Source organism: Diospyros lotus, chromosome 10, assembly GCF_014633365.1.
Source record: "Diospyros lotus cultivar Yz01 chromosome 10, ASM1463336v1, whole genome shotgun sequence".
Taxonomy (NCBI): Eukaryota; Viridiplantae; Streptophyta; class Magnoliopsida; order Ericales; family Ebenaceae; genus Diospyros; species Diospyros lotus.
In genome coordinates, this window is record NC_068347.1 from 33,821,423 (window position 1) to 33,841,447 (window position 20,025).

Here is a 20,025-nt window from a genome sequence, read left to right on the forward strand (position 1 = left end):
ACGTTTGTGGTTGAGTTTGTTTGTTCTCTATCCTTATCACATATTAGTATTTTTAAACCATTTTGATTTGTAATTCTTAATATAGCTTCGTATAACTGACCATGACTGAATACTAATTTTTCAAATAAAGTCCTACATGCGACAATGATTGCATTTGTCACATAACATCTAGCAGCAAAAGCATAAAAAAAAAAAAACACCCAACAAAGTACGATAATAATGATGACAAACAACTTGAAGATACCTAGAATAACCAACTATAATAGAACTTTAAATGCTTAAAGATAAATGGTTTATTTGCTTGAGAAGATTCTTAATTTGTTTATATTTAGTCATTTTCAACTTTCACGAACTTGCGAAGCTTATTGCTTGACAACTGCGTGGACGAACCCCCGTCCTCGTTCGGAACACTGCTACTCATATCATCGCATGAAGGGGGATGAGAACGCTTCGCTAGAGTCTTTACTGACATGCTAACCTCATTGTCTGAAATAGACCCCTGTAAAAAAATTTGAAAAATAATACCAATTAAAACTTTGAGAATGAAACCCATGTAATTGACAGAACTGACACATTGTTGACATTTCAAGGCAAATAGTACATTGGAATCAACATCAATAGTGTTTTCCAATTTTGACAGGAAGTCGGGTTCCTGTTGACGTTATACACATTCAAACAATCATTTAGGGGTGATTGTGTGCATTAATCAAGAAACACAATAGATGATGTTTGTAAGAACCTATATTTCGTGAGGTTGCCATGTAATTTAAGCAAATTTAGAATACTAAAAACATGGCTTGATAGTAGTAATAAGTACCGAATCGACTGCAGGGAATGATCTGTAGTGTAAATGTCTAAGGAAAATGATATGGCCTCGATGAACGTTCCAAGATAAGATTTATGATATGAAAAGAAATTGGAATTGAAACGATTTTTGGTACACCTAAAATATAGCTTCGATTCAGGCTCAAAAATCAAATCATCGTAGGGGGCTCCCAGGAAATCAACAGAACCCTAAAGGGGCTCTGATTTTTCATAAGGATCAACCTTGAAATGGTTTCAGGATGAAGCTATAACCCGATGAGGACACTGGGGCGAAATCGTCCGTATAAAGTAAATCTCTAGTTATTAATTTTGCATTCTCAATATCGCAATGCAAATTAATTGGACATTAGAAGGTGTATTTGTAATTTGAGAAATTCTTTGAAATATTCAAACGTTTCATATGGAGATTGTATCAGAAACGAGGATGAATGAGACATGAAATGACACTTAGCTAAGTACATGATGAATTGAATGCATGTTATGTAGCTTATGTATTTAAGTTCTGTTACTTCGAATTCTGAACGTTTTAGGAATGATGATGTATAACCTTAATTGTGATTAATGTTAAGATGTTAGGTTTGATTCTAGCTTCTGCATTTGATGTTTATGATGATTCTCTTTCGAGATAAATGTATGAAAATTTTGGGATGGATATGAGGAATGATATGATTTAACATTAGATTTTTTTAAAAAAATTATTATTTCAGAATTGTCCTAAGCTATTAAATGTCCGAGAAAGTGGGGTGTTACAGTTGGTATCAAATCGAATTAGCACAAACCTCGATTTGGAGACTCAGGGGTACTAGTGGAAATTGAGAAGTTAGGAATAATTTGATATAGATCGAGGATTCTAGAAAATAATAAACCTAGGATGGTTCAATTAATGTTTATGGAGAATAGAATTTGAAAAAAATTCGACATTTGATTTTGATGGTGGATAACGAGATAAGGTGAAATAAGAATTGAGTTAAAGTTACCTTGAGAGAAATGACTCCCGTGATGGAGTCATGTATGTTTGGTATTGTATCGACTTATGGGACCCTGATATAGTTTAGGTTAGAGCGAAATTTTATTGGGGACTTAGAAAAATTTGACTTGGGGATTAAGTGTTAATTCAGTTGAGGATTCTCATAATTTAACCCTATTTGGAGATTTAGGGAATATGAACTTGGAGACTTAAGGTGATCTGATACGGTTAGAGTTAGTTAGCATGTAACGCCCCGTTTTCCCACAACATGCATTACCTCGAGATTTCGGGGATATATATATATTTTTTTTCAACATCAAACACTCAACATAAGTCCCTCGATATACATACCCTCGTCATAATCATTTCCCGACAATCCCGATCGTACCTTCTTAGCATATCAAAATTTAAGAATCAATAAACTAAGACAAGTAGTATCAATCACATCAGCGGAAGCAAGATTGAAACCTCAAATATATATAACCGACAATTCCTTTACAATATCCAAATCGATGTTTCACATGAAAATATCAAAATATTACACAACCTCTGAACATCGTAATCATAGACAAAACCTAAGAAAACATAGCAGCTACATCTCGATGACATTCTTTCCCTTGGCACCACTGCTTTCACCTGGAACGTTTGAATATTCCAGGGACATAGTCCAAAGTAGATGCTGAATCATCTAAGTAAGAGTTCAAAAACGTTTTCATGCAGATATGAAAAATCATATACAAAATCGATAAATCCCGACATGCACCAGCCTAAGAGAATCCCACATAGCACTTAACCCTAACCGGGGAAAATGCAATCTCTCTAAAGGCGACAAGACCACTTCGGCCCATTGGTAAAACAATCCTGCTTAAGAGGGACAACCTCGACATATGAACCCGGGAATCACCCCATTGTCATTGTTAGGCTTTACGCTCCAACTCAAAAGCAATCCAAAACCCAACGCAACCCTAGCCCCAAGAGTGTCACATCAGCATTATTCTCGGAATCGACGTCACCTCGGCATTAATGCTATTGCTCAAAGAAACCTGGGGTGGTGTCTACTTGCAGCCCCGCCACTTGAGCCAACAACCGAGGTGGTGTCCACTCTCAGCCCCGCCACTTGGGTCCCGTAGGGTGAAGTCCGTCTCAACCCCGTCCCAAGTGGGTCACCTAGCATTAATCCTAGGTACGCATCCCGAGTGCTGTCACTCTGGGTTACGTCACAGGTTACAACCCACGTCCCACATGGATGACACAAAACAAGCCAATGTCGAAAATCATAACATGCATAGCTTAAAATCAACATTTCGATGTATGTAATTTACCGTGCGAAATTTAATGCATGTGTAAATAACCGTTTGGACAATCCATCACAATAAACCAAGCCATAGGGATGAACACTTACAGTAAACCATTCACATGTCACTTAGAGTCTTTTCGGGTAGAACCACTCACAAGTCAAAACAAAGTTGGGGGCGAACACTCACCTTTAAGTGCAATTTGAATTCTTCTTGAAAAGCCCGGTTTGCCTCGATTTGCGTGCCCTCTTCTCACTTTGCATGAGTCACTTCACTTCAAGCCGCAAGGTACCCTAATCACCCAATAATTATTAAAATATAATTTTCTCCTTAATTTTCTCACATTTTCTTATTTTCTCCTATTTTTCTTCGCTAATAATTCAAAATAAATATCTACACATCTATTTTCTCAAATATTTTTACACAATAATTCATAAAATAATTTTCTAAGAATTTTGGAAATAAATCAGAATTTACCTACATGGCACGCGCCCCCACGAGCCTAGGCGCGTTTCTGCGAGTGAGGACAGCGCGTGCACTACACGCGTCTTGCCTTCTCCGGCAAGCTAGTCGTCGGCCGGCGACGGAAATTTGATGTCGACCACACCTCCTGGAAGCTTCCTTCAATTCGATCCCGATGCCATCATTTTCAGGCCGAAAGACCTCCGGTAAGACTCTCGATCGGGCCGTTTCAGGCGCGGTATGGCCGTTCGCCTCATTTTTCGATCTGCCCCCAAAACACCTTCAAACCACTTCCAAAATTCACGAAACTTACCAGGATTTCTCCTCTTGAACCAAGGATCAAAAGCCCCTTATTGGCTTCCCTCGATTCATCCTCGAAACCGAGCAATTTGCTGCTTCATTTTAGGCCAAAACCCTTGGCTATTTATAGCCAAATCCGACCCCTACGTGGCCGATTTCCAGCCAAAACTTCTTTCCCACGCCTCCTAGACCACCCTAGGCCACTCCCTGACGATCTTAGGCTGCCAAATGGCTGGATTTTCCAGCCAAAATCTCGGCCAGATCTGCCATGTGCGTGCGAATTTTCTAAAAATTACAATTTGGCCCCCATGAAATTTTCTTTTGCATTTTGGTCCTTATTCTCAAGCCCCTGATCTTTCCAACACCATCACTAAGACCCTCAAGATTAGTAATTTTCATTTCTCCCTTGAAACTTTCAAAAAATTACCGTTTTGACCTCCCTCGGGCATTTTTAAAAAATTACACTTAGGCCCGATTGATTGATTTGACCTCAAATCCATTTGATTCAACCTGAAACCACTTAAGGGTTATTCTACAAATCGAATACTAGTCCTTGAAACTCTCCGTTGAATTTTGGACATCGTTTACAACAATTCGGCAATATGACCTAATTGGCAGCTGTATTTTCGCTATACCGAAAGCTGTTCCCAGTCTCATTTCTTTTATCACTAAAAATCATAATTTAAATCACTTGTCGTTACTATACCATTTTCCTTGGCTATCTAGGGTCTGGGGTACTCCCTCTGACTAATTCGGTCGTCCAAAGCTGTGTTAGTATACCCTATAGTCTTATTTTTTTCCAAAATTCCAATTATGCCCTTTATCAAATATCATTTTTATCCACAAATTATTCTCGGGTGTTACATAGTAAGAACCCCAAGTGGAGACTAAGGGGAAAAGGAAATTGATGGTTCGTAGAATGAAATCCCTACATGAGGATTTGGGGTTGTCAATTAAAGTTTTAGAGGTTATTGGTTTGAGGATTCTAACCTTGTTAAACGATAGAATAGCTGGTCGGAATGACCTAAGCTATGGAAGGTAAGGTCCAATAATATAGTTCAGACATAAGGATGATTGGGTAATCATGAATATGGATTTATGAGATTTAGAGATTATTGATTTGAGGTCATTAATCGGAATCATTATGATGAATGATAGGGAAATTGGTAGTCATCAAGATTGGTCGAGTCATGGATAGTTTGTCTGATGTGACATAGCCTAGCTGTTGAGTTAGGATTAGATGATAAATATTTTTGAGGTAATGAGAGAAATATCAGGATGTGTTTTTGGAAGATGTATTGGAATTATTTCTTGATAAATAAATTTGCTTAGATTAAGGTTATTTGATGCTTAGTTATGTGTGGCTTGACTGAGGACGTAAATTATCAGGCTTTAAATGAGGTGATAATTAAGAATCAGTATCTTTACCTCGATTTAATGAATAATTGCAAGAGGCTGAGATATTTTTTAAAATTGATATACAATCGAGGGTAAGACAAGGGAATGAGACATTAGAGTCATCAAAACATAACTTTCATTTCATATGTTCAAAATATTTACAAGAGATCCAAAACATGAGATAGTAAAAAAAAAGAAAAACATCAAACCATAGAACTGATAATGTTGTTGATGCTCAGTGTCGGTGATGGTGGCTGAACATGATGGGTCCAAGCTCATTAATGTCTTCTCGAAGTGGGCTCTAGTTGTTGCTAGTATCGACAGGGTAAGGTAGAGGAGTAGCCTTTGGAAAACTAGGAAGATGGACGTTCTTTGGGATGATGGGAAGTTCGGAGCTCTAGTTTGGGTTTTGATTAGGTTGTGGGAGAGACCAATTTGGAATAAGTTGGGGATGTGCATAATAGGATGCGAAGAGTAAATCCTACAATAAAGCTCGATAAGTTTGCATATCATTAATCTCTTGTTGAAGGGCAAGAAAATGGGATACACATCCATAAACGGGATCCTGAATTTGGTCTTGAGCTTCAATGAAGAATGTATCGACAGCCCCAAATCGGTCACCTAACGGAAGTAGGGCCAGGAGGTTGGAGGCATTTCTGACACCAAAAACATAATGGATGGCAAGAAAATGAATAGCACGTTCCGTATGACTGAAGTATAGGGCAAAGATGTACTGAGGAATGCATCCTTTATTTAAGATTATGCAGTCACTACATCGAGAGTGGATTCTTGGCATGATAGATCTGGGTCATGGCAAGATCTAAACAAATCAGGTATGGGTCAGATCAAATTAGATGGATTAGATCAGGTATGGGTTGGATCTAATTGGGCCTGGTTGGGTCAGACTAAATCGGGTCGGGTCGACCTAGATCTAATTTCAGATCTGGCAGCAGCAAGGCGGTTGGGCAGTTTCGAGGCAAGCGACGACCAATCTCGTGAGGGCGGCCAGTGGTGAGGGAGATCCGATGAGTGGTAGAGGCGACGTTGGTCCCGATGGCAGCTAGAGAGGTTAGGCGGTGATCGATGGCTGTGCGAAGAAACAGGCACAGGTGGCAGCGAGGCCGAATCTGGCCAACAAAGGTGATCGATGATGGCAACAGGTGGCCGCGATGGTCCCATCGGCAATCACACAGCTGTTGGAGGTGATCGGAGGTGGTAGCGATGAGGGTGTTGTGCGCGCATGAGGTCATGGTCGAAGCGGCGGTCGATGGAGGCGATCGCGGGGCCGATAGTGTTGGTCGGGGATAGTTGCAGCGATGGCGATGAAGGCTAGGGGTGGCGGGGGTTGCATAGGAGAGGGCTGTTCGTCCAAGCGAAGAAAAATAATAGAGGAAGAAAAAGAAAAAGAAGAGAAGAGGAAAGAAGAAGGAAGAAAATAAGAAAAAATATATAAATAAATATATATACAAAAAAAGAGAGAGAAAGAAATGGTGAAAAAAAGGGGGCAATAGAGAAGTGATATTGATCATTTGGTGAAATGCAAATTAGTTGATGATATGAGAGCCACGGGCTCATCATGATGATGTGTGAACCGATTGGGATTGTAGCTCGGGTTGGGACTCGTGGCTCAAGGATTGAGATATGTGGTTATAGGTCTTGAAAGAGAAATTCGAAAAACATGCGTGGTTGACAAGTGTACTTGTATAGGGATTAGTGAGCATGGTTAACCCAAGGGTTTTAATTTTGAGATACGCGATGGCATCCTCAAATTTTGAATAGGATATACGTGCTAAAGATCTTGTGATTAAAAGAGGACTATAGTTAGTATAATTTTCCTTAGGATATGTGATCTATAACAAGATTATTTAAAATAAGGTAGTGAGGTATGTTTTTGCCTAGTTATTTGATCAATCAAGTGCCAATTTCAAGGATGAAATTTTGAGATTTACAACATATGACAAATTTCAAGGACCAAATTTTTTGTAAGAAAAGGAGAATGTAAGAATCCATATTCCGTGACGTTGTCATATAATTTAAGCAAGTTTAGAATATCGAAAAATTGGCTTGATAGTAGTTATAAGTACCGAATCGACTGCAGGGAATGTCTCGAAGTATAAATGTCAAAGGAAAATAATATGGTCTTGATGAGCGTTTCGAGATAGAATTTATGGTATTAAAAGAAATTAGAATTGAAATGATTTTTGGTATAGTTAAAATACAACTTTGATTCAGGCTAAAAAAATGAATCATCGTAGGGGACTCCCGAAAAATCAATGGAACCCTAAAGAGGCTCCAATTTTTCATAAGAATCAACCCTGAAGTGATTTCGGGATGAAACTATAACCCGGTGAGGACACTGGGACGAAATCATCTGTATCGAGTAAATCTCTAGTTATTAATTTTTCATTCTCAATGTCGTAATGCAAATTAATTGGACGTTGGAGAGTGTATTCATAATTTGAGAAATTTTCAAGTGTAATTAAGATGGATTATGGGATCAAATGTGTGAAATATATATTATATATATAAAATATATGTATATGCATACTAGTGAGGCTTTAATTTAGAATTTTCGTTTGAGAAAGCAATTTCCACCAAAAGTTTGCAAACAATTTCCACAGAAAGGTTGTAGAGAGATCAAGAGTTTGGTCAGGTTGATTGGTCAAGGCAAGTGAGGGGTGGAATCGGCTATAAATAGAGGGAAATAAATATGAATAAACATAGCATTCGGTCATGGCTGTAGCAGCTTCAAGCTGCTGATACAATGGCCTAGAGCTTGGCTGAGAAATCTTGAGAGCGAGAGCGAGAGAGAGGAGACCGTACGAGAGAGAAAGAGAGGGGTTGGAGCGGTAGGCAACTGGGCTGGTGCCCGTTGCAGCCACAAGTGGCCATAGCCACAAGCTCAAGAGGTTGCAGGCGCCATGGGCAGCCCGAAGCTGGAGCTGTGTCGGTGTGCGGAGGGGGCTGGTAGAGGCCATTGGCTGGCCGGTGTTGGAGCCGACAACAGCGTGCTTAGGAGCAGCTGCTGTAACACCCCGCTTTTTCTCTTACCAAGCGTGTCACTATGCTGGGGCCCAAAATATACATAATTTATTTTTTTCTTTGTTTCCCGGTACATGACTTAAACCTTAAGTACCGAGTTCTGAACAAAACCCCCAGCAAATCATTAAAAATGCGGAAGCGATAATCGAACCTGATATGGTACATAATCAAATCACTTTATTTATAACATAAGAATTCGTACCATAATTAACTTCATATCCTCAATATTGAAATACATAAATATATGGAGATTCCATAATATTCTAATAAAGCTAAACATCAATAAAGCATCAACTAAAACATATCCAAGTCAGCTCGCTGAATCTATCGGCCACGCCATCACGTGTCGTCATATCTCAACATGCTCCTTGCTTGAGCTGCAAGTCTAAACTGGAACGTTGAATGTTCCAGGGGCATAACCCATTAGAAGATGAAACTTCTAGTGAGGGTCCAAAACATATATAGGAATGCATGATAACATGAACAACATTTTCCCTTAGTGTAACTTCCTTGGCTCGCAAGCCCGGCTAGGAATCTTAGGCAAATCCCGAACCTCTGCAGGATAAGCCTAACATTATTCCTTCAACGCCCTTGGAGAATTACGGCTACACTCTGGGGGCGACATCCCATTCTCATGCACAAATATTAATGTGACAATAGTATCGTGCCATACAATTATCACGACTTTCAATGCAATATGACAAAATGAATCATATCTTTCGTAAATATTATGCATATATAAACAATCATATCTTTCATAAATATCATGCATAATAAACAATCATATCATGTAGGATAGAAAAACTCACCTTTTGAGATAAACTTTCATTTTCTCGAAAAGTGTGCATCGTCTCGATATGCGTGCCCGCCTCGATTTTCGTGCCAACTTTTAAAAATTGCACCAATCTCATCATCTCGATCACTTCAATCATAAATTAATATTTAATCACTAAATATCCTCAATATTCCATTTATTTCATTTTTCCTTTATTTTTTCTCATTTTTCCTTTCCAAAAATTCTAATAAATACCTCGGGACTTATTTTCTCAAATCTAATTTCACAACAATTCATTATAGGCTATGAACTTCAAGGGAAAAAACTGGACTTACCCGGATGCTGCGTTTTCAAGCAAAACGAGACTCTTTGATGCTAAAATCGAGACAATTGAAAGCCCAACTTGAAAACTAATTGCACACACTTCAAGATCTCGATTTATCAAGATTTTACAAAATTTTTCAGCCAGCCACGCGCCCACACGCGCCGAGAGTGGGAAAGCGAGTGAAGTCCAACGCGTGTACCTCACGCGCCGGTCGCCTTCTCTGACGCCGGTTAGCCAGCGATGCTAGTTTTCCCCACCTCCTTCTTCCTCTTGATGAGTCGATCCTGATGGGCCTACTTGTTGCTTGAAAGGATGGCCGGAAGGGCCTCAACCAGAGGCTTGAAGCCTCGGCCAGACGGTCCGCTCCAGATTCCGGCGAAGCCTCGATCGGCCTTCAAACCTCACCCAAAACCCTCGAAATTCTCCAGAATAACACTACTACTCATGGGAAACAAAAGACCTATGATTTAAACTCCCAATTTGTTCGTTTTCACCCTCGATTTGAAGGTTTAAGCTTATGAATTTTTGGCCACTTCGAGCTCCTATTTATAGACAAAATGGAGCGTCCAAATGGCCTTGCTCGAGCAACCCAAGCCCCTTAGAGGTTAAACCTACCTTAGATCACCCTGAAATCGACCCCAAGCGACCAAAATCGAAAGTTGCAGGGCCATCATCGCGCGACCAAAAGTTGATCGTTCTTTGCTCAATTTTCGGCCATCCTCGTGGCCTTTGTCGGTCCAGCCTTCACAAAAGTTAGTCCCTGGGCAACCCTCGTGCCATCCCTGTGGCCGATTTCGGTGATTTGATGGGTCGGTCGGCCATGGTTGTTTGGAGATTTTCTTAAAATTGCACTTTGGCCCCTCAAACTTTGGCTATTATCACTTTAGCCCATTTCACTTAACCCCTGAACTTTCCAATATTTCCATTGAGTCCCTCAGGTCCTAAAACACTCATTTGACCCTTGAGGATTCTGAGAAAATATCGTTTCGGCCTTCCTCTAGCAATTTCTAAAAACTGCACTTAAGCCCGAATCTTCATTTTGGCCTCAAACCCTCTAGTTTCTTCCTGAAACCACTGAAGGGTTGTTCCTTATGAAAAAATGAAGTCTCCTCAAGCTTTCGTTGACTTCTGAGAAGTCATCTATAATAATTCGGTATTGCAGCCTAATTGGTAGTTGTTATTTTGCTGTACCGAAAACTGTTCATTATCTGATTTCTTTCTGCACCATAAATCCTATCTCGGGGTGCTTGTTAATTCCACATCATTTTCTTTTAGCATCTTAGCTCCAGGGCACTCCCGGTAGTTGATTTGGTCATCTGTACGGTAATAAATTACCATTATATCCTTCATTTATCCTTAAATTCCATTTTTTTTGCTCCAAGATAAATTTTCCTTGAGTCCTTTAGAATTTCTCGGGTATTACAGCTGCCATGGCCACAGTCGCAGCGGCCATGGCTGTTCGTGAGGAAGTCAAGCAAGGCAACAATGCTGCTACTATGCGCGGGAGGTGAGGTGGTGTTGGTTGCTGTGGCAAGGTGAGGCCGCGGTGGCCCAAGTATTGGCCAATGAGGTCAGACAATGGAGGTGACAAGGCAGAGCTAGGCATGGTGATGCTCTGTTCGTTGCAGAAGAAGGAGAAAAGAAGAAGATGAATAGGAGAAGGAGAAAAGAAAAAAAAGAAAAAAGGAAAAGAAAAAGAAAAGAAAGAGGAAAAGAAAAAAAAAAGCAAAAATATGAAAAAAATTCTAGAAAATTCTAAAAAATAGGAAATTATATTTCGATAATATTCTAGAGATTTTGGCCAGAAAAACTATTCGGCCACATGTTTTGAGGCAGTGCACAAAAATTGATGTTGTGTGCGAGAATCGAGGCTGGGTACGAGAATAAAGGCTGAGCACGAGAATCAAGGTGGCGTGCGAGAATTAAGGTCGGGTTCGGGATTCAAGATTGTGCATGTATTTTGAGGTAAGACGCGAATATCGAGATATCCGATAAGCTTGAGAAGGTAAGTGGTTCCACAAAAAAAAAAAAAAAAAAAACTGATTTTAAGTAAATGATTTTATCATGTTGTCATTTCTTGACGTGAATATGTTCATGTAGATTGCATTTACATGTATTGATGATGAAATATGCATATGTACACGGTGATATTATTTATCATACATTCGTATAAGAGTTTGAGAGTACAGGCTGGGACTGTTGCTCTTTCAAGGGTGCACCCATACACCTTAGCCTGGTAAGGAGGCTGTGAAAATGGGGAGTAGCAATAAGGTATGGTCGGCTTAAACCAAAATGAAATGGAAAATGATATTTTGCATTCATGCACGAAATATGTTTTTTGTTCCCTTACTTAGATGATTCATCATCTAACTTGGTTTTACTCATAGAATATTCAAACGTTCTAGATGGAGATTATAACATCCTGCATCGAGCAATAGGAATAACCGAAACAACTTACTTTGGTAGACCTACGTGAACTTCCCATGGGGTCACCCATCATTGAGCTTTCCCAGCTCAAGCACGCTTAACCCCAGAGTTCCTTGTCTACATTCAGCCCAAAAGGTATCCAGCTGGTGTTGTTTCATTTCTTACTTATGCTCGATATATATTATTCTCCTCTGGGCTCTCGGGATATTACATTCTCTCCCCTTGAGCACATGGCGTTCTTGTCATGCGACCTTACAATTGGTCCTAGACCTTTCTCCCTTTGGAGGCTGCCATCCTAGAAGCCTGCTAGAAATCGCTCATTGTATAGGCCATTGAGCCCCAACGTCACTCCCGTCCTCATTGGATCGCCTTCACCAAGGGTCGGCTCTGATATCACCTGTAACATCCTATATCGAGTGATAGGAAGGACCGAAACAACTTATCTTTATAGGCCTACGCGAACTTCCCAGGGGGTCACCTATTCTTGAGCTTTCCCACCTCAAGCATGCTTAACCCCGGAGTTTCTTGCCTACATTCAGCCCAAAATGTATCTAGCTGGTGTTGTTTCTTTTTTTACTTATATATACTATCTTCCTTTGGGTCTCGGGGTATTACAGAGATTGTAGCAGAAACGAAAATGAATGAGGTATGAAATGACACTTAAGTCATTGTCATTTATCTGACATTTCGTGATTAGGTTATTGTCATCATTGATTCTTATCACAGTGTACAAATCGTCAATTTCAGATAAATTCTAATCTCTTATATGAATCTTGAACAGTAGCCTCGTATAGACCAAAACATCAATGGAAGAAAGGAAGAAATGGGCGTACGTGATTAAACATTCAGTTGGGTTTTCGTGCAATTTTTGGATTTTCAAAGAGTCCATTAAATATTTATATTTGAAGCACAGAAATGGACGTATGTGATTGCTATAATTAATACTAATACTAAAACTACTATTACTGATGCTGCTGCTACTACTACTAATAATAATATCCATAGGTTTTGGTCTTCAATGCTGCTCCATTAAGTTATTTAGTAGCAAATTTGAAATTTTTGAAACTTTGTCCGCAACGTTCTATCATTCCATTCATATTCCAAGGCTGCTCGCAATTAAATTCATACGTGATTGCTATAATTATATATATGACTTCCTAAAAAAAAATTAAAGACAATTTTTAAGTGGAAAAATATGTGCAAGGACTCTATTACTTTAATATATATTAAAATATTAAGTTTATATGTATTTATTTATAGATGTATATATATATATATATATTTGTAAAGATGCTTTGACCCATCCTAAACTTTTATACCCAAACACAAAACAAACATAGCCTTAAATAACATTTATTTTTCCACGAAAATTTCCAAGCAAAACGAGAAGAAATTCTCGGCCATTTTCCGGGAAAATGATTCAGCCTCGAATCTCAGCCTTCACATGGGCGATAAACGCCTTGAGATTCAAGTCCGACGACCCACCTTCTATGGCAGCTTCCTTAGCCAAATCTTTCCACTTCTTGGCATTCCTTCTCATCTCCTCACCTTCCATCACCATTTCTATGCATCTCTTGATCTCCCCGCTTTCAGCTACCCCTTCCTCGTTCTTTCCCACTGTTTTTCCCGTCATCCAAACATCTTCAACAAGCTTCGCGTTCGTCGCCTGGTCGTACCACTGCGGAAAACCCACAACCGGGATGCCGGAAACCAAGCTTTCAACGGTTGAATTCCAGCCGCAGTGGCTGACGAAGCATCCCAGCGATGGGTGTTGCAGAACCTCCACCTGGGAACACCACGGCACCATCATTCCATGCTCTTCCAGTTCCTCCTTTCTGCTCAGCTTCTCGCCTTTTTCCGATCCTCTCATCACCCACAAGAACGGCCGGCGGCTCTCCAGCAGCCCTCGAGCAAGTTCCTCCTTCTGCTTATCCGATAGAACCACGACGCTTCCGAACGACACGTAAACAACGGATTCCTTGGGCTTTGAATTCAGCCATTCCATGTAGTTTTGTAATCTCTGTTTTAGAACACTTTGATATTAGCAGAAAGAAATAACCTTTCTTTGAATTCAATCAATCACTTTGTGGTGGTCTAAAGATGATCAGTTCACCCTTGTTTGTTCGGGTTGCCCCGAAAAAAGAAAATGAATAATGGTTATTTTGTGTCAGTCCACTGACTCGACGGATATAAAAATGCCCAAATTTATATTTTTATCTTTCTATTTTTATGTTTTCATAGTGTAGTTATTTAAATTTTTTATTATTAATTTCAGATACATCTTAAATCTATATTTTGGAGTCAATTTAACTAATAAGTGTTTTGACATTTTTTTTCTATAATAATATGAACTTTTCGTTATTTTGATTACACCGATATATTTATATTTTTTAATCAATATAATTTTTGTATTTTTGATGTGTAAAAAAGAAGATAAAGGGAGATGAATCAATTTAATTTTTTTAATTTTTTATGCATCAATATACTTGGTTAAATTAACTTAAGAATACATGTATAAGGGTGTGATTGATAAAATAAAAAATTAAAATTTTTACATAAAAAAATATAAAAATACAAAAATTAAATTGATTCAAAAGTATAAATGTATGAATATAATCAAAATAATGAAAAATTTAAGTAGTTACAAAAAAAAAAAAAAGAGATAAAAATATAAATTTAGTTTATAAAAATCATGAAAAATGTTATATCAAATAAGTTTGATAAATAATTTTTACAAATTGATGTGTTATATCTCATAAGTATTATTTGTTAAACTTGTATGTGATTAGAACATGAGAGGAACTTGCAGGGAAAAAAAAAAAGAAAAGAAAAGATACTAACATTGTGAAAGAGGTCTCCTCCAAATGAAGTGTCAGACGGATCCTTGCCGTCCAAGAAAGCCGACGGGATTAGCGGTCTGACGGCGACCAAGTCGATGTTCTCGATCACTCTGAGCGCCTCCGGTTCCAATGCATCGAATGAGTTGACAAGAATTTTAGGGTTTCTTTCTGTGGCAACAACATCTAGATGCTCTCGAAGTTGTGGAATTGGAACACTATTGACGTTTGAAGCGCGTATGAAAGAGGGAAGATCGCAGTTATGGAGGCGAGGTAATCCTGGCAAGTCGACGAACAGTGAAGGGTCACTGATAATCTCTCTAATGGCGTCCCCGTAGCCGTTCAAGTAATGGTAGTAAAGTCCAAAGAGGGCAGCGGGTTGAACCCAGAGAAATATCGACGGAAGATTAAGAGAACCAGCGATTTGGCCCACCCATGGGAGGAGCAAGGTGTAGACGACGAGGTTAAAAGGCTGGCCGCTCCCGGCGGCGGATGTGATGATCTCGGCCACGGCCTCCGACCCCGGACGCCGGAGCTCAATCAGGTAGGTTTCTAAATCGCCGTCGAGATCCAAGTCGGTGTCTGATAAGGGGGCGAAGGTCAAGCCCGCCGGAGGAGTGGCGGTGGCTTTGGCCATGCGGTTGAGGGCGGAGGCGGCGGTGACGAAAGTGACGGTGAGGCCCATGGAGGCGAGGCGCTTGGCCATTTGGAGAGATGGGTTGATGAAGCCTTGGGCCGGAAAAGTCACGAGAAGGACTCGAAGATCATCCATGAATTCTGCAACTCCTCCTTCGAACAAGCCCTTGAAATTAATGCTGCCGCTTATGCTTCTTCTTCATTTATACGCGAATGGAGCCGCCGGCCGGCCGTGACGTCTTTCGTGACGAACGGCGGCATCGGTAACAGCTGATTAATGATAGAGAAATCGATTCCCATCAATTAAGCTTTGCTAATGGACATTCACAAGCGGACTCAACTTAATTATAAATAATAGGTAAATAACACTTTGGTTCTTAAATTTTCTATGGACAAATTATGAAAATAATCTAAATTTTTGGAGAATTTGTAATTTTATCTAATTCTTTCAATTTTGACAATTAAGTCTAAATTAACTTAATCAATTACAATTTTATCCAACACATAAAATTGATTTAAAGAGAAATGCGGTCAACTTGATTTGGTATACTATATGTTATATAATAATAAGACGTCGATTGTGGTAGAAGGCGAGAAAACAAAGAAACCATTAGTTTGGGAAGATATGAACCAATCGAACGGATGATCGGTTTTTGCGACTGAAGATGAAAATGTAGTGTCGAAGGCATCACCAATTGGGAAGAGACTAAAGAAAATGAAACAAAAGGTCTTGTCAACAAGAGAAGATCGACTATCCGACTCGATGATTAGAGAAAGAACATGAACAGTCATGATGATAAAAAATGACAACTAATACAATTGACTACTACAGTGAGGGGCTAACAACAATTGGTAATGTTCAAGAGTTGTAGAGGATTGGGAGATTATTTGAGAATTCAAGTTACAATTTTTTTATTTATGTGTATTTGTGAGTGTCATAAATATTATTATTATATAACATCTAACATATTAAATTAACATGAACACTTTTCCTCTAAATTAATTTTTTATATTAGATAAAATTACATCGCATTAAATCAAATTGAATATAATTGTCAAAATTAAAAGAATCCAAAAAAATTATAAATTCAAAAAAAAAATTGAATTATTTTCATAATTTGTCCATTTTGTATTTTGCAACATTGTAGTAGTTCTTGAATTTTATATTTTATGATTAAATTATTTTAAAATGTATATTAATGATAGCATACAGACGGTTCTTTGGAGATTAGTTCATGTTTGGGCCATGGATGTTGGGCCCGACTATTATAAAATGTGCTTATTATATTTAAAAGGTGATATAATTAAAAAACTAAAGATAATTCAAAAATTAATTTACTTGAGATATTCATTTTTCTTCATGGTTTACAATTACTTGGCTGTTTTTTTCTAGTATCATCCAGATCTTTTATTATTTTAATTATATTATTAGATTATGTATTTCGCGTCGATTGTATACCTCACCTAAATTAAGTTAGAGCGTACAACATACGCATTGAAATACCCAAATTATCTTTATTATCGATTATCATCTCTGTCACAACTTCTTCTTTCAATAGTCAATAATGATTGAGATGCAGGTGATGAAGTAACAAATTGGAGCTCAAACTAGCGTTCCAACAGTAAAATTAATTATTTTTTAATGCAAACATTTGTTTGATGCAACAGGAGATTGATTTTTGATTATGAATGAATTAATTTGCTTGAATTTTACTTCCAATCCTGGTATTTCCAATCTTGGCTCGAAAGATGAATGGAAATGATTATGAAATAATGCAATAGGGGATTGATTTTTTTATATTATATAATCTAATATGAATAAGTTGATCTTCACGTCTATAATATAAAATTAAATTAAAGTTTTTTAACATATAATTTTACACTTGACTTGGTAGGATATAACACTTATATTTTTTAAATATTGGCATTCTAAAAAATTAAAATTACAATAAACAGTAAGAAAATAATAAGCAAAAAATAATAAGTATAAAGTTACAATGAGCAGCAAGAAAGAAAATTACAGTAAATAATAAGAATTTAAACTATTAGCTCCAATTTCTCCCACACACTTGCTCAGTGATGTTTACCATGCTGACTAGACTTTGAGGGGGCTGGTGGCTCTTAAATTACAAGTTAGAGTGTTTAATAAGTTTAAATTAAAAGTTAGAGAGGGTTAATAGGTCCTTTAAGTTAAGGGCGGTCAAATGATTAAATGAGAAAAGATGAAGGGACTGCATATGACTTTAGCCTTTAAAAATTCATTGGATTCACTTTCTCCTTTTTTTGGGTAAACTAAGAGTGTGCGGTCAAATGGTTAAATGAGAAAAGATGAAGGGACTGCATATGACTTTAGCCTTTAAAAATTCATTGGATTCACTTTCTCCTTTTTTTGGGTAAACTAAGAGTGTGTTTGATATTATTTAGTTGGAAATGAAAATATTTTTCAATTTGTATGGAAAACAAAAATCATCTCCTCCTAAATGAAATTTTTCATGAAAAAAAGACAAAAATATGCTGTAATAATTGTATCATGAAATTCAATTTCATAGAAAATATAGTGTGTCAAATATCAAAGATGGAATTTAATTCCTTAGATGTGACATTTTTTATGCTATCAAACACACCCTAATTGAAATCTCTTTGTCTATCATTCTCTCCTTTTTGACTCAGATGGAGGATAAGGGAGGAGGAGAGAAAATATTATGATATTTTTATCATTTTAATAATCGATGGAGAGAAAGGGAAAACTAATGGGTTTGGATAGAGGCCCAAACCAACCACAGAAGGAAATCTTTATTGAGATGATTGTTTTTCGAACGGTTTTCGGTGCTCATGTCTTTGATTACATCAGGAGAAGCAAATCACAAATTGGTCCTTTATCTTTTGCATAGAGTGAGAATTAAACTCGTAACTCACTAAATTATATATTACTCATTTAACAATTCAACTTATGCCATTAGAGTATTATAATTATTAGAAATGATTTTGGGTGGTAGTGGGACAGGGGGAGGGGTGTTATTAACTTCAAATTAGCCTCTACCAGGTACTAGTAGGTCATCAACATGGGTTGTGTACTGTTGACCAAGGTGGTGACATCTCAAAATTTAAAATAAAAAGTAGATGTTTAAATTTATATTTATATTTTTTAAGTAATTAATTAAATTTTTTGTTATTTTAATTACAAAAGTTAATTTTTTTGTTAATTTAACTTTTGTACTTTGATTTTTTTTTTTTTTTTGGTAATTTGAACTTGTTGGTCCCTTAGGGTATAGCCACTCAAGAGAGGGGGTAAATTGAGTAATTAAAATTTTTCTCAATTTTAATAAATATTCTTGATTAATGATTTTATTAAAAAAATATATATTTGATAAATATAATAAATTATATTTGAGATTAATAGTAAATATAAGCCACAATATATAATAAAAATAAATATAATGAGGCACAACATAATTTATAATGATTTGGTGTCTTCACATACACTTAGTCTACTCTCCCAAGATCTAACCACCCTTGATGTTTCACTAAAATAATTTCACCAATATTTTCACACTAACTTACATTGAAAATTAGATACACACCTAGATTACAACGGGTTCTAGGTAACCATTACACCAATGTTTTTTTCCTAACTTACCTTAGAAACTAGATTCATCTAGTTAAATTTTAATGGTTTTAGGAAACCTATACAATCCACAATGGTAATTTAAATATTACAAACAATTTGTCCATAATTGGACACAAATAAACAATTAAAAACAATTATACAAGCCAATAATATTTAAATAAATTTATAACTTCAAATGGAGAAGTTCAGATTTATTATAGAAGACTTGAAGAACTTTTCTCCTCTTAGCTTGTGGCTTTTCAGTGGATGTGCAATAATATTTCGAGAGTCTCGGATTGTTTGGATGTTTTAATTGAGAGCGTTTGAGAGCTTTCAAGTGCCTTGAATATACAATGGAAGCACTTGAATACTCAAAAAATGAATTTGGAGGATATTTATATCCATTTTGAGCACTTTTTCAACGATCCAAAATTTGGCCGTTACAGGAAAACTTAGTATAATTTAAAATTAATATATGTACTCAAATACCTAAGAGGCTTGTAGATCAGTTGACAAGGAAAGGTTTGGACAAATAGGAGGTCTTCGATTCAAATCCAAATACATACACTTAGTTGTTAAAATAATTTTAAGATACATATGCTATAAAAATATTATATAAATAAATTTAAAATATATTTAAAAAATATTGTTAATAGAAAATAATATTTTTTATATTACATATGATATATAAAAAATATTTAATAAATTAATATTAGAAATATATTTAAAAAAATAGTTTTAATAGAAACTAATATTTTTGATAATGCATATACTATGAAAATATTTTATAAATTGATCAAAAAAATATTTAAAAATATTTTTCATAGAAAATAATATTTTTTATAATACATATGCTATGAAAAAAATATTTTATAAATTAATAAAAATAATTTGATATTATAATTAATATATTTAACAAAAATACTCTTTTTGTTAATCACCAAAAATACTATAATTTATATATTAAAAATTCTCTTTTTGTTAATAATCAAAACTTAATTAATATGAGCAAGTTGGCACAACATTCTCCCCTTTTTTTATGATAACAAAAACATGATTTATGAGATGATTAATTTGATAAAATATTTTTGAACTCCCCCTTAATTTTATATTATAAACTCTCCATTTC

The 20,025-nt window shown here is 36.7% G+C and overlaps 1 protein-coding gene across 1 annotated transcript; it reads right to left on the bottom strand.

Moving 5' to 3' along the window:
- Nucleotides 1-13,153: 13,153 nt before the first annotated feature.
- Nucleotides 13,154-15,564, bottom strand: LOC127812244 (UDP-glycosyltransferase 75C1-like). The gene is made up of 2 exons (XM_052352629.1): nt 14,658-15,564; nt 13,154-13,836 (listed from the first exon to the last, which is right to left on the bottom strand). Exons 1-2 carry the CDS (start codon nt 15,423-15,425, stop codon nt 13,237-13,239), a joined length of 1,368 nt encoding a protein of 455 aa, XP_052208589.1. The 5' UTR covers nt 15,426-15,564; the 3' UTR covers nt 13,154-13,236.
- Between the last annotated feature and the right edge of the window lie 4,461 nt (nt 15,565-20,025).

What these genes read in the sequence shown, in the direction of transcription:
- LOC127812244 (XM_052352629.1), bottom strand. Translation starts at nt 15,425, where the DNA reads ATGGATGATCTTCGAGTCCTTCTCGTGACTTTTCCGGCCCAAGGCTTC. An exon ending in GAGGAGACCTCTTTCACAAT is followed by an intron (nt 13,837 to 14,657) that starts GTTAGTATCTTT and finishes GTTCTAAAACAG; the next exon opens with AGATTACAAAACTACATGGA.